Genomic DNA, 11,573 nt, shown 5'->3' on the forward strand with positions numbered 1-11,573 from the left:
ATATTAATGGTCGCCTGATGACTATTATTGTAGGTAAACTCGATCAATGGCAGCATTGATTCCCAACTTTTTCTGCAAGCTGATCCAAAATCTAGAAGTAAATTTTGAATCTCTACCCGAAGTAATGGATATTGGTATTCCATGTAGCCGTACAATCTCACGGATGTACAATTGTAAATAGTTGATTGAATTTATGTGATTTATTTTTTAATACCTTTGTGCCTTCCAGTTTATGATTCATAATTCCTGGTGCTTAATTTCTTGTGAATTATCTGATCAATAGTTTGCATGTGTAACTATTCGGTTTGAGACCTAGCGGAGATAACTGTTTAGCGGATTCAGGAATGTATGATATGATTTTAACCTTGAGACCTAGCGGAGATAGGTGGATCATAGGGAGCTATTCTTAGGAGCTATTGGGAGTTAGTAGATTTTCTTGAGACCTAACGGAGATAGAGAATTTATTAATCTACGATCATTGCTGCTCTAGCGAGAGTATTTGGTTAATTAAGTGATCTCTCATCATAACTGGATTAAATTGGTACATATGATTAATAGATTTATTGCGTAGATTTAGTTAATGAATTTACTACCCTAGGATCAGTTGTCTTTTATACTTGATATTTTCCTACGTGATTTTAATTATTGTTATTTGCGTTTTAGTTAATTAAACCTTCCTTCTTTCGTTTGCCTGAATATTATTAGAGTTTAATTGGGATTACTTAAGGTAATTCATCATAATAGTCCCTGTGGATACGATACTCGGTTACTGATTAATTGCTACAATTGCATCGTGTTAGTTGCGATATTTGTTGCTAATAATTTGGTGATCATGTATACATCAGATAAATATTCAGAGCAGAATTCAACGGCCTCTTCAGTGATATAAGACTCAACAATACAACCCTCGGGCCGAGTACGGTTTCGTACATACACCTTCAAAATTTTCATGTACCTCTCAAAGGGGTACATCCATCTGTACCATACCGGTCCACACAACTTAACTTCACGTACCAGATGCACTGTTAAATGTACCATTATATCAAAGAAATAAGGTAAGAAATACTTCTCTAGGAGGCACAACGTTGTCACAATTTCTTTTTGAACTTCTTCCAACTTTGGCACCTCTATCTCCTTGTTGCATATCTCATTGAAAAACATACACATCCGAGTAATGGCAATCCTCACATGCTTAGGCAAAACACCACGAATAGCTATTGGTAGAAGTTGTTGCATCAAAACATGACAATCATGTGATTTCAATCCAATAAGTTTCAGGTCCTTCATGGATACAAGTCTACTAATGTTGGAAGAATAACCGTCAGGAACCTTCATCCCAATAAATGAAGTGCAAACTTTTTTCTTCTCCTCTTTACTTAGTGTATAGCATGCAGGAGGCAAACAGGTTTTTTTACCAACAGCATATGGTGCTAACTCAAGCCTCATTTTCATGTCAACCAAGCCCAGCCTTGCGGTGTATCCATCTTTTGTCTTCCCCGGAATGTCAAGCAATGTACCAAGAAGACTTTCCAACACATTTTTTTCGATATGCATCACATCGAGTATGTGATGAATATGTAAATGCTCCCAATACTCTAGATCATAAAATATCGACTTTTTTTTAAACTAGAGCTTTCATCAGGAGATGTGGCTGATAAGTTTTCGCCTTTTGCCCCCATTTTCTTCCTCTTCTTGGAACTTCCTTCACCTGATAAGTGTTTACCTTTTGTTTTTCCCAACACACAATTGCATGCTTGCATTCTGTGTAACACCTCAGTTCCAGATAATGATTTAGGGGCAAGGTCCAAAAGTTGTTCGCCATCAAAAGCTTTTTTCTGCTTTCTGTAAGGATGGGAAAGAGGCAGCCATTGCCTATGTCCTCTATAACATATTTTTCTACTCTTAGGCAGCCATGAAGAATGAGTGTTGTCAACACAAATGGGACACGCTTTATATCCTTTAACTGAATAGCCACTCAAATTTCCATAGGCAGGGAAATCATTAATCGTCCATAAAAGAACAGATTTAAGTGTGAAGCTTTGATCACGATAGCCATCGTATGTTTGGATGCCTACCTCCCATAACTCTTTCAAGTCATCAATCAAAGGTGCCAAGTAAACATCAATATTGTTCCCGGGTTGTTTGGGACCAGAAATCAGAAGAGTTAACATCATGAATTTTCTCTTCATACATAACCAAGGTGGTAAATTGTACGTGACAAGCATAACTGGCCAGCAACTATAGTTAGAACTCATCATACTATGTGGATTCATACCATCGGCTGCCAAAGCTAATCTGAGGTTTCTTGGCTCTTGCCCAAAATCCGGCAGAAATTTCTAGAGTCCGAAACATTCTTTGAAATCTTGGTATAGGTGGAAAATACCACAAGACCTTCGACGGCACTCTAGAAACACCCTTAGTTTTTGTATTAGTCTTCGATCTTGACATCCCACATGTAGGGCAATCATTTGCATCCTTAAACTCTTTCCGATACATAATGCAGTCATTGGGGCAAGCATGAATCTTCTTATAATCTAACCCTAGTGTACTTAAGGTCTTCTTTGCTGCGTATAAAGAATCAGACAATAGATTTTCTTCAGGAAGCATATCCTTCATCAATTTCAGTAAATCCTTGAAACTCCGATCACTCCAACCATATTTTGCCTTCAAGTTGTACAGTTTTATTGTGGCGGACAGCTTGGTAAAATTGCTACAATCTTTGTATAGAGGTTTTTCAGCATCTTCAAGTAATGTCTGAAAGTGAGTTGGATTATCTTCATGTGCATCATGCGCATCATGAATCATAGCTATTGGCTCCTCAACATTATAGCTTGTATCACCCTTCCCAACCCAACTTGTATCATGTGTTGATTATGACGATGTAAGTCCTTCCCCGTGCCATATCCACTGCTGATAAGTCATGTCCATACCATTCATTATGATATGTCCCTTTACAATACTAAGTTTATGCTTTCTAGTGTTAGCACACTTCACACAAGGACAAGACATGAAGTTAGAATCGCAGCCCCTCTCCACTGCGAACTAGCTTGGAGAAGGAGTCCGAGTCCAGTTCGAGAAACTTTGTGGAATCACGTTATCCAGAGGAAGATTGTGAAGAGGATTATCCCAGTCTCGACCAAGAAGTCATGGCGGAGCAAAATGTACAGTATATGGGGGATTTTTCCAGGCCTGTTATCGGGAACACTAGCACGTCGGTGATAGTGCTTCCCACGGCAGTCCGAAATTATAATCTGAAGCCGAACGACTCAAGCCTGCTGCCGCTCTTTTATGGGATGCCGAGTGAGGATGCTCTACAATTCATCCGGGACTTCTGCACGCAAGTACAGACCTTCCCACTGTTGCAGCTCACCGAGGATCAGTTGAGACTCAAGTGCTTACCCTATGCACTCAAAGACCGGGCGAGGACGTGGTTGCTGTCCCTGCCGCCAAACTCCATAACCACGTGGAGCGAGGCATGTGAGAAGTTCATGCTCAAATTTTACCCTAATCACAAGACACAGGAGATTAGGACTCAAATAATGAACTTCATGCAAGGAGCCGACGAGCCTCTCCACGAAGCTTGGGAGAGATTCCAAGAGCTCCTCCGCCAGTGCCCGCAGTACCAGTTAGCACCCGTCATGTTGATGCAGTTCTTCTATGACGGATTGATTCAGACGGCACAGTTTATGGTGGACAGTACAGCAGGGGGCAACATTGCCCGGAAGACAGCTGATGAGCTCAAGGAGATCTTCGAAACACTTGCCGCGAGTTCTCAACAGAAATCAGTTAGAGGAATGAGGGTTGAAGCCAATGCAGTAGCTCCAAACAATGAGCTTCAGAAACAGGTAGCGGACCTGATGAGGCCAGTACAACACCTCACGATGAACCAGGTTGAGGCTCCACCCGTTCGCGCACCATCAACAGAAGGTTGTGGCATATGTGGCGAATTTGGCCATGGAATTAATGCGTGCCATCGAATGGGCGAATTCCCACCTGAAGGACAAGCAGAAGTCTATGCTGCTCAGGGCTATCCGGGGAGGCCTCAATTTGAACAGAGGCCCAGCTTTAATCAAGGGCAACAAGGCTCCAACTCGGGTTGGAGAAATGAGCAAAATTCCGGATGGAGGAACCAAGCTCCTGGCCAAGGGTCGGGATCAAACCAAGGCAATCAGCTCCCCCGACCTCCACAGCAATTGGGGTATCAGAACCAGCAGCAGTTCTACCCATCTCAACAACAGCCCTCATTTCCTCAGCAGCAGCATTACCCTCAACCATATCAGCAACAGCAGCCACCGCAGCAACTCTACCCACCTCAGCAGCACCAACCTCCAGGCCCCTTATTTGAGGATCAGATGCAAGCTTTCATGCAAGCTAGCAAACAGGCGATGGAGGCTCAGAGTGCTACCATCAAGCGCCTCGAGACTACACTGGGGCAATTAACTGGAGCCTTGAATCAGCTGCAGCAAGAACAGCCAACGGGGAAGTTCCCAAACCAGGACCAACAGCAGCATCAGGCTCATGCCGTGGCGGTAATCAAGGAAAATGCTCCAATAACCACGGGGAGATGGAGAAGCAGAACCGTGCAAGCAATCAAGGCAACCCAATGCCCCAGTGAGCCACTGCCACCTGTCACTGTTGCACCAGAACAACCACCACCCAAGCAAGGAGATCCAGGTAGTTTTATTTTTGATATTAGCTTAGGTGGGGTTGAAAAGGCTTTAGGAATGCTTGATTTGGGCGCGGCAGTCAATTTGCTGCCGCTTGATATTTTTGAGAAATTGGGAAATAAAGAGCTGAAATGCACGAACATTAAGATAGAGCTAGCTGACGGCTCCATTAGCAGCCCACGAGGCCTTGTTGAGGTGGTTGTGAGGGGGATTAGAGTCTTGGCTGATTTTGTTGTCCTGGATGCGGGAAAAGGGATTAGAGGCGAGAATGGGCATCTCGTGCTACTTGGCCGACCCTTTATGGCTACCACCCGTACTCGCATCGATATGGGTACAGGAACTGTCAGTATGGTAGGGGCGGGTAGAGCGGTAACTTTCTCTGTTTTCGATAAAAAACCTACTACCCCCATTTCTTTAATTCAAATATGCTCTTATATTGAAACATTTAATGCCTTGGATGAGGATTGTATTGTGCAGGAATTCCTTAATAAGTTACAGGAGGAGGACGAGATTGAGGAGGAATTCCTTGCCAACTTGCAGGATGAGGCTGACATTGAGCAAGGCTTCCTGTCTGCCTTGCTACTGGAAGAGAAGCTTGATGAGGTTGTGTCACTCGATCTCCTGGGATGGGTGGATAGAGGACCATCTCATGATATGAGCATGGAATGCTCATTTGGAGGACCCGCAGCTGCAATTCAAGAAGTTATGTTTACAAGGGCGTTAAGGCAGCTAGAGCTTCAATCAGATTTTGGTTAAGCGGTTCTCCTAGTCGGGCTGGCGACTTTAAAACTAGCGCTGCATGGGAGGCAACCCATGTTTCTTACTTTTTCTTGTTTTCGTTTATCTTTCGTTTTTGCTTGTGTTTGAGTTCCTTTGTTTCTGTTGTTTGGTGCAGGTTGTTGCGTTGGAGATTGCCTGTTCTAGGGTTGCGAGTTGGGCAGACATCGTGGGACACTACAGACTCACCACTGGATCGGTATTTAGGGAAGTTTCCTCTTTCACCCCTCTTTTTGTTTGCACTGAGGACAGTGCCAGATTTTAAGTGTGGGGGGGGTGTTTGTTGGTAGTTGTAAATCCTGTAGGTGTCTTCTTGTTGTGTTCTTGGGCTTTATTGTGTTGGGGCGAATGGTCCCCTTCTCTTGTTTTCTTGCCTGTTTTTAAGAACATCGCATGATTGATGGTAGTTCACTGGCGATTCTGGATTGTGTCTGTTTGGTTTGTTGTCCTTGTCTTCTTGTTTGATTTGTTTCCAATGAAGTGCAATCAATTTTAGGTTTTGGTGCAACACCCTGATGAGCAACTCTTGACGTGATTTGTCCGGTAGATGCTAAGGGGAGTGTTTTCAGTGCAATTTCCTAAATGTCTGTCTCTGTTTTGAATTGTTTGGTTGGTTGTTGAGTTTCTGATAGTCTGGGTCTCTGCTCCTCTAATGTTTTCATTATGAGCATGGGAAACCACACGAGAACATTTTGGATCACCTCCAAAAGTGTAATCTCGTGAATTATGGCCCATCTATTAAGAGCGAAAATAACTTGACCCCAAAAAAAAAATGAGAAGTGTATTGTAAAAAAGTGAAAGAATATGAAAAGGAATGAGATATGATTGTAAAGGAAATTGCATTAGGAAATTCACCCTTAGCGGAGAATTGGGTCTGATCGGATTGAGTTGTATCACCTTGTTGTTGCACTTTAAACCTTAGCTTTGAACACTTGATTGGGGGGCATTGATATCTTGAAGGGCTTGGATTGGTTTGTGTTTGCTTGGTGAGAAGAATCGCTTGTGGATTTCCTTTCGATGTTGTGATTGTTACTTGAGGACAAGCAAGGATTTAAGTGTGGGGGGGTTGTTTAGCCCTATTTTGTGATGATTTTACGGGTCTTGTTGTTGTGCATTCGAGCATGCCTCGTGTCTTTTTGATCTATCCTTCACTTGCTCGATGTTATTTGGGTGTATTACTGTTGTGTGCAGGAATCGGGAGCAGCCGCGCGTTTTGGCGTCGTTTGGAGCAGTTTCAGAGGCAGAGCTCACTGCCGCCGCCGTTCCACGGCGCCGCCGTCTCACGGCGGCCGCCGTCGAGACGGTGGCCGCGGCCTCGCGGCGCGGGCCGTGCAATTCTTGGAGGAAATCCACGAAGGGCCATCACGGCGGCGCCGTCCCACGGCGCCGCCGTCTCACGGCGGCCGCCGCCCCTATGCAATTCCGGCAGTTACGAAAATTGCTATAAAATCCGATTTTGAGGGTTTCATTGACACCCGATTTTCTCCCAGCCTACACCTGCGATTTTATGCCTTTTCCCTTAGTTTAGGTAGATAGAAACATTTTAGATACTTGTGGATTCCGCTAGATCGTTGTTTTCATTGAATCGATTGTAAGTTCTTCATTTTGATTAGTTAATCTTTACAAGCTTTCTTGTTATTGCATTGCCTAGATAATCGAGCACTTAGATAATGATATTTGATTTATGCTTTTGATGTTTTCATCGTCTAGATAATTGTTTCTTTATGCGCCTAGATAAATATTGCTTTACGTTTTTAGGTTATTTATCGCTTCTAGATTAATTAGCTTAGAACCTTAGTTATTATGCTTGATCTATTGCTTCATATTTATTTCTCGCCTAGATAATTTTATTGCTTCCTTTCTATTACGCGCTAGTTAATCGGAGAGAGTGTCAGACCCAGTTTCTGATTAGAGTGTTTAGGTTCCTTTCCTGTTTCCTGTGAGTAGCACGATCGAAGCCCTGCTAAGCCTTCCTTGAGAGACGACTTGAGTCACCTTACCGCCCTAGGACGACCTCGTGTAAATTCGAGTCCATCCACTAGGTGTTTTTGGATGAGTCAACACTCATCTCCAAGATTTTGAGATGACAATCATGCATCAATCCAATGATGAGCAGCAAGAGTATGTCAAATTGATACTCTTCCCTTTTACCTTGGTGGACAACGCAAGAAGATGGCTGTATGACCTACCCGAAGGCAGTGTCACTACATGGGCACAACTGCAACAGGCTTTCTTGGAAGAATTCTTCCCAGCATCACGAGTGGAGCGGATGAGATGGGATATCCGTAGCATAAGGCAAGATGGGCTAGAATCCTTCTACGAGTATTGGACGAGATTCAAGAGAATGTTAAGCAACTGCCCTCATCACCAAATCACTCCAAAGGATCAGGTGGAGGGCTTTGTAAAGGGCATGCGGAGAAACGATCGCAGTTTGGTCCTAGCAGCCTGCAATGGATCGTTGATGAGTAAGACTCCATTAGAGGTCTTCCAATTGTTGGGCACCATGGCCGAAGAATCACGCGATGAAGGACATGAAAGGAATCTGGAAAAACCAAGGAGAGCTGAAGAGAAGGAGGAGATGTCTAAACTGGAGAAAACTATGGAGAAGAGCATGAACGAACTCAAGGAACTTCTGTCGGGCTTGACTATACCGAAGAAGATTCGCCAGTGTGGCCTTTGCGATGCCACAGGACATCAATCTGAAAATTGCCCCAATTTTGGCGAAGATATTGTAGATGTCAAAGCCATCTGAGGACATGATGGGAATCCACGGAAGTATGATCCTTATGCAAACACTTACAATCCAGGGTGGAGAGATCACCCTAACTTTCGATGGAAGCAAGATGGTCAGCCCCAACAGCAGAACAATATGGGCGCACCGATGCCACAGCCCCAGTATAATCAGAACCAGCATCAACAACAGTACCAGTTGGGACCCCCTCAACACCACAACCAGAATCAACAACAACCCCCTTATCAACCACCACATCGGAGAGCACCCTGGGAAGAAGCCATTGAAAGCATGGCTAAGGAGAGCGAGAAATTTCACAATGAAATTCGTGTCGGTATGAACCAGACCAACCAGCAAATTAGTCATTTGACTAAAGCAGTGGCCAAACTAGAAGAGAACGCTGGTAAACTCCCAGCCATGGGAATCAACCCAAGAGAGCATGCCCAAGTAGTGCTAACCGAGTTTCCTGAGGGAGAGGAAAAGGAGGAAGAATTGTTAGCAGAGGCTGAATTGCTTCGAGGAGGCTGGAATAAGAGTGGGAAAGGTCCAACTGATGAACAAGCTGGAGGTAGCAACCCAACCGAGGCACCCTACCCAGGACGCCTGAAACAGAAAGCTAGAGAGAAGGAAGCAAGTGAAATGATGAAGATGTTTCAAAAGGTTGAGTTGAGCATACCTCTACTCGATGCTATCAGGCAAATTCCAAAATATGCCAAATTCTTGAAAGACCTTTGTTCAAGAAAAGTCAAAATGGAGAAAGAAGTCCGATACGTGATGGGAGAAAGTGTTTCGGCGGTGATCCAACGGAAACTACCCACGAAGCGAAAGGATCCAGGGATGTTCACCATTCCATGCAATATAGGAGGAACCAACATGGATAAGGCGATGATGGATCTGGGAGCCTCCATTAATGTGATGCCATTGGCTGTATACAAGAGATTGAATATTGGCGAGATGAGGAATACCCGTGTGGTCATACAGTTGGCTGACAGGTCCAATGCTTACCCTGAAGAAGTGGTGGAGGACGTACTGATCAAGGTTGGGGATTTGATTTTCCCAACAGACTTCTATGTTCTGGACACCGGACCCGAAACAGGAGAGAATGTTATACTATTGGGAAGGCCATTCATGATGACCGCTGGAACTAAGATCGATATGAAAACCGGAATTTTGACATGTGAGTTCGATGGAGTCCAAGTGGAATTCAACATCTATGAGACCATGAAGAGGAAACAGGCAAGGGAAACGGTGGACATGGTCGATGTATTTGAACCCTTGGTGCAAGAACAAGGAATTGCTTTCGGTTCCAGGGACACCACAGAGAAGGTAATTCAGTATGGTCTGACTGATCGGGATGCAGAACACATGGAGGATTATGAGAAGAAGGAAGCCATCATGGAGCTTTACTCTCTCCGAGAAAGTACTTTGGAAGCCGAGGTGCAAGTAGATCAGAAGATCAAGGAATTAATTCAGGAGGTCTATCTAGCTGGAGGTACAGAAGCAAGCAAACCGGAGCTGTTGTCTCAGTATGGGCAGAACGAGAAGCTGTTACCTTCAATTCAGAAAGCACCTGTTCTGGAGCTCAAGCAACTACCTAAGCATTTACAGTATGCTTATTTGGGACCAGAAGAGACGCTACCAGTTATCATCAGTTCTGATCTAACCGTCGTGCAGCAAGACCAATTGGTCAGAGTATTACGAGAAAATAGGGAAGCCATCGGTTGGACCTTAGCTGATATAAAAGGCATCAGTCCCACGGAATGCATGCATCACATTTACCTTGAGGAGGGAGCCAAACCCGTTCGAGACTCTCAAAGGAAGATGAACCCGGTCATGAAGGAAGTGGTATTGAAAGAAATTCTTAAGCTGTTGGAATTGGGAATTATCTATCCCATATCCGATAGCCAATGGGTGAGTCCAGTCCATGTCGTACCGAAGAAATCAGGGATACAGGTTGTGGAGAATGATCAGGGCGAGCTTGTGCCCACCCGATTGCAAACTGGATGGAGAGTTTGCATTGACTACAGGAAGCTGAATGATGCAACCAGGAAGGACCACTTCCCATTGCCCTTTATCGACCAGATGCTGGAGAGATTGGTCGGTAATGCCTATTACTGTTTTCTAGACGGATATTCTGGATACATGCAAATCTTTGTGGCACATGAAGACCAGGAGAAAACCACTTTCACCTGCGTATTTGGAACATTTGCATACCGGAGAATGCCATTCGGACTATGCAATGCACCGGGAACCTTTCAACGGTGCATGATGAGCATATTATCCGATTTACTAGAGAATTGCATTGAAGTCTTCATGGACGACTTCACCGTATATGGGAGCTCTTTCGACACATGTTTGAAGCATCTAGAGCTTGTATTAAAAAGGTGTGTGGAGAAGAGCCTGGTCTTTAACTATGAAAAAATGCCATTTTATGGTAAGGGAAGGAATAGTGCTGGGGCACGTGATTTCAGAAAAGGGAATTGAAGTGGACAAGGCGAAAGTTGACTCCATCGCCAAATTGCCCTACCCGACAACCGTAAAGCACATGCGGGCATTCCTTGGCCATGCAGGCTTCTACCGGTGATTTATCAAAGATTTCGCCAAGATTGCCCAGCCCATGACCAGACTTCTTCAACAAGATGTGCCGTTTGAGTTTGATGATGATTGTAAGGAGGCATTCACGATTCTGAGAAGCAAGTTGGTGTCGGCCCCCATTATTCAACCTCCGGTTTGGGACTTACCGTTCGAGATCATGTGTGATGCCAGTAACCACGCCGTTGGAGCAGTACTGGGACAGAAGAAAGGCAAAGAGAGTTGTGTGATCTACTACGCATCCAAAACACTGAATCCGGCACAATGCAGCTATACCACTACTGAGAAAGAACTCTTGGCGGTGGTGTTTGCCATAGAAAAGTTTCGTTCCTATCTTTTGGGAACAAAGGCGGTGGTCTACACGGATCATGCCGCGTTGAAGTATTTGATGGCCAAGAAGGAATCCAAACCTCGACTCATCAGGTGGATCTTACTGTTACAAGAGTTCAATATAGAAATAAGGGACAAGAAAGGAGCTGTGAACCTCGTGGCGGATCATTTGAGCAGGTTGCAACTGGAAGAGGATGATGGTATGCCCATTACCGATACCTTTCCAGACGAGAAGTTATATTCCATGAGCACCCTAGAGGAAGAAAAAGAACTGTATGCTCTAATCAAGCAGGAGCCCTGGTATGCGGATATAGCTAATTATCTGATGACCAAAGAGTTACCCCCAGGATTGACAAGGTTCGAACAACGGAAGTTACTCGTGCAAGCACGATACTACTACTGGGAGGATCCATATCTCTGGAGAACTGGAGCAGATCAGGTCATACGGAGATGCATACCTGAGGATGAGCATGCCC

At 44.4% G+C, this 11,573-nt stretch overlaps 1 protein-coding gene across 1 annotated transcript; it reads right to left on the reverse strand.

The window, feature by feature from the left end:
• Positions 1–947: 947 nt before the first annotated feature.
• LOC131007885 (uncharacterized) lies at positions 948–4,275 on the reverse strand. The gene is made up of 5 exons (XM_057934797.1): positions 4,161–4,275; positions 2,384–2,774; positions 1,724–2,238; positions 1,126–1,595; positions 948–1,022 (listed from the first exon to the last, which is right to left on the reverse strand). Exons 1-5 carry the CDS (start codon positions 4,273–4,275, stop codon positions 948–950), a joined length of 1,566 nt encoding a protein of 521 aa, XP_057790780.1.
• Between the last annotated feature and the right edge of the window lie 7,298 nt (positions 4,276–11,573).

This window comes from Salvia miltiorrhiza, chromosome 2 (genome assembly GCF_028751815.1).
Source record: "Salvia miltiorrhiza cultivar Shanhuang (shh) chromosome 2, IMPLAD_Smil_shh, whole genome shotgun sequence".
NCBI classification, from domain to species: Eukaryota; Viridiplantae; Streptophyta; class Magnoliopsida; order Lamiales; family Lamiaceae; genus Salvia; species Salvia miltiorrhiza.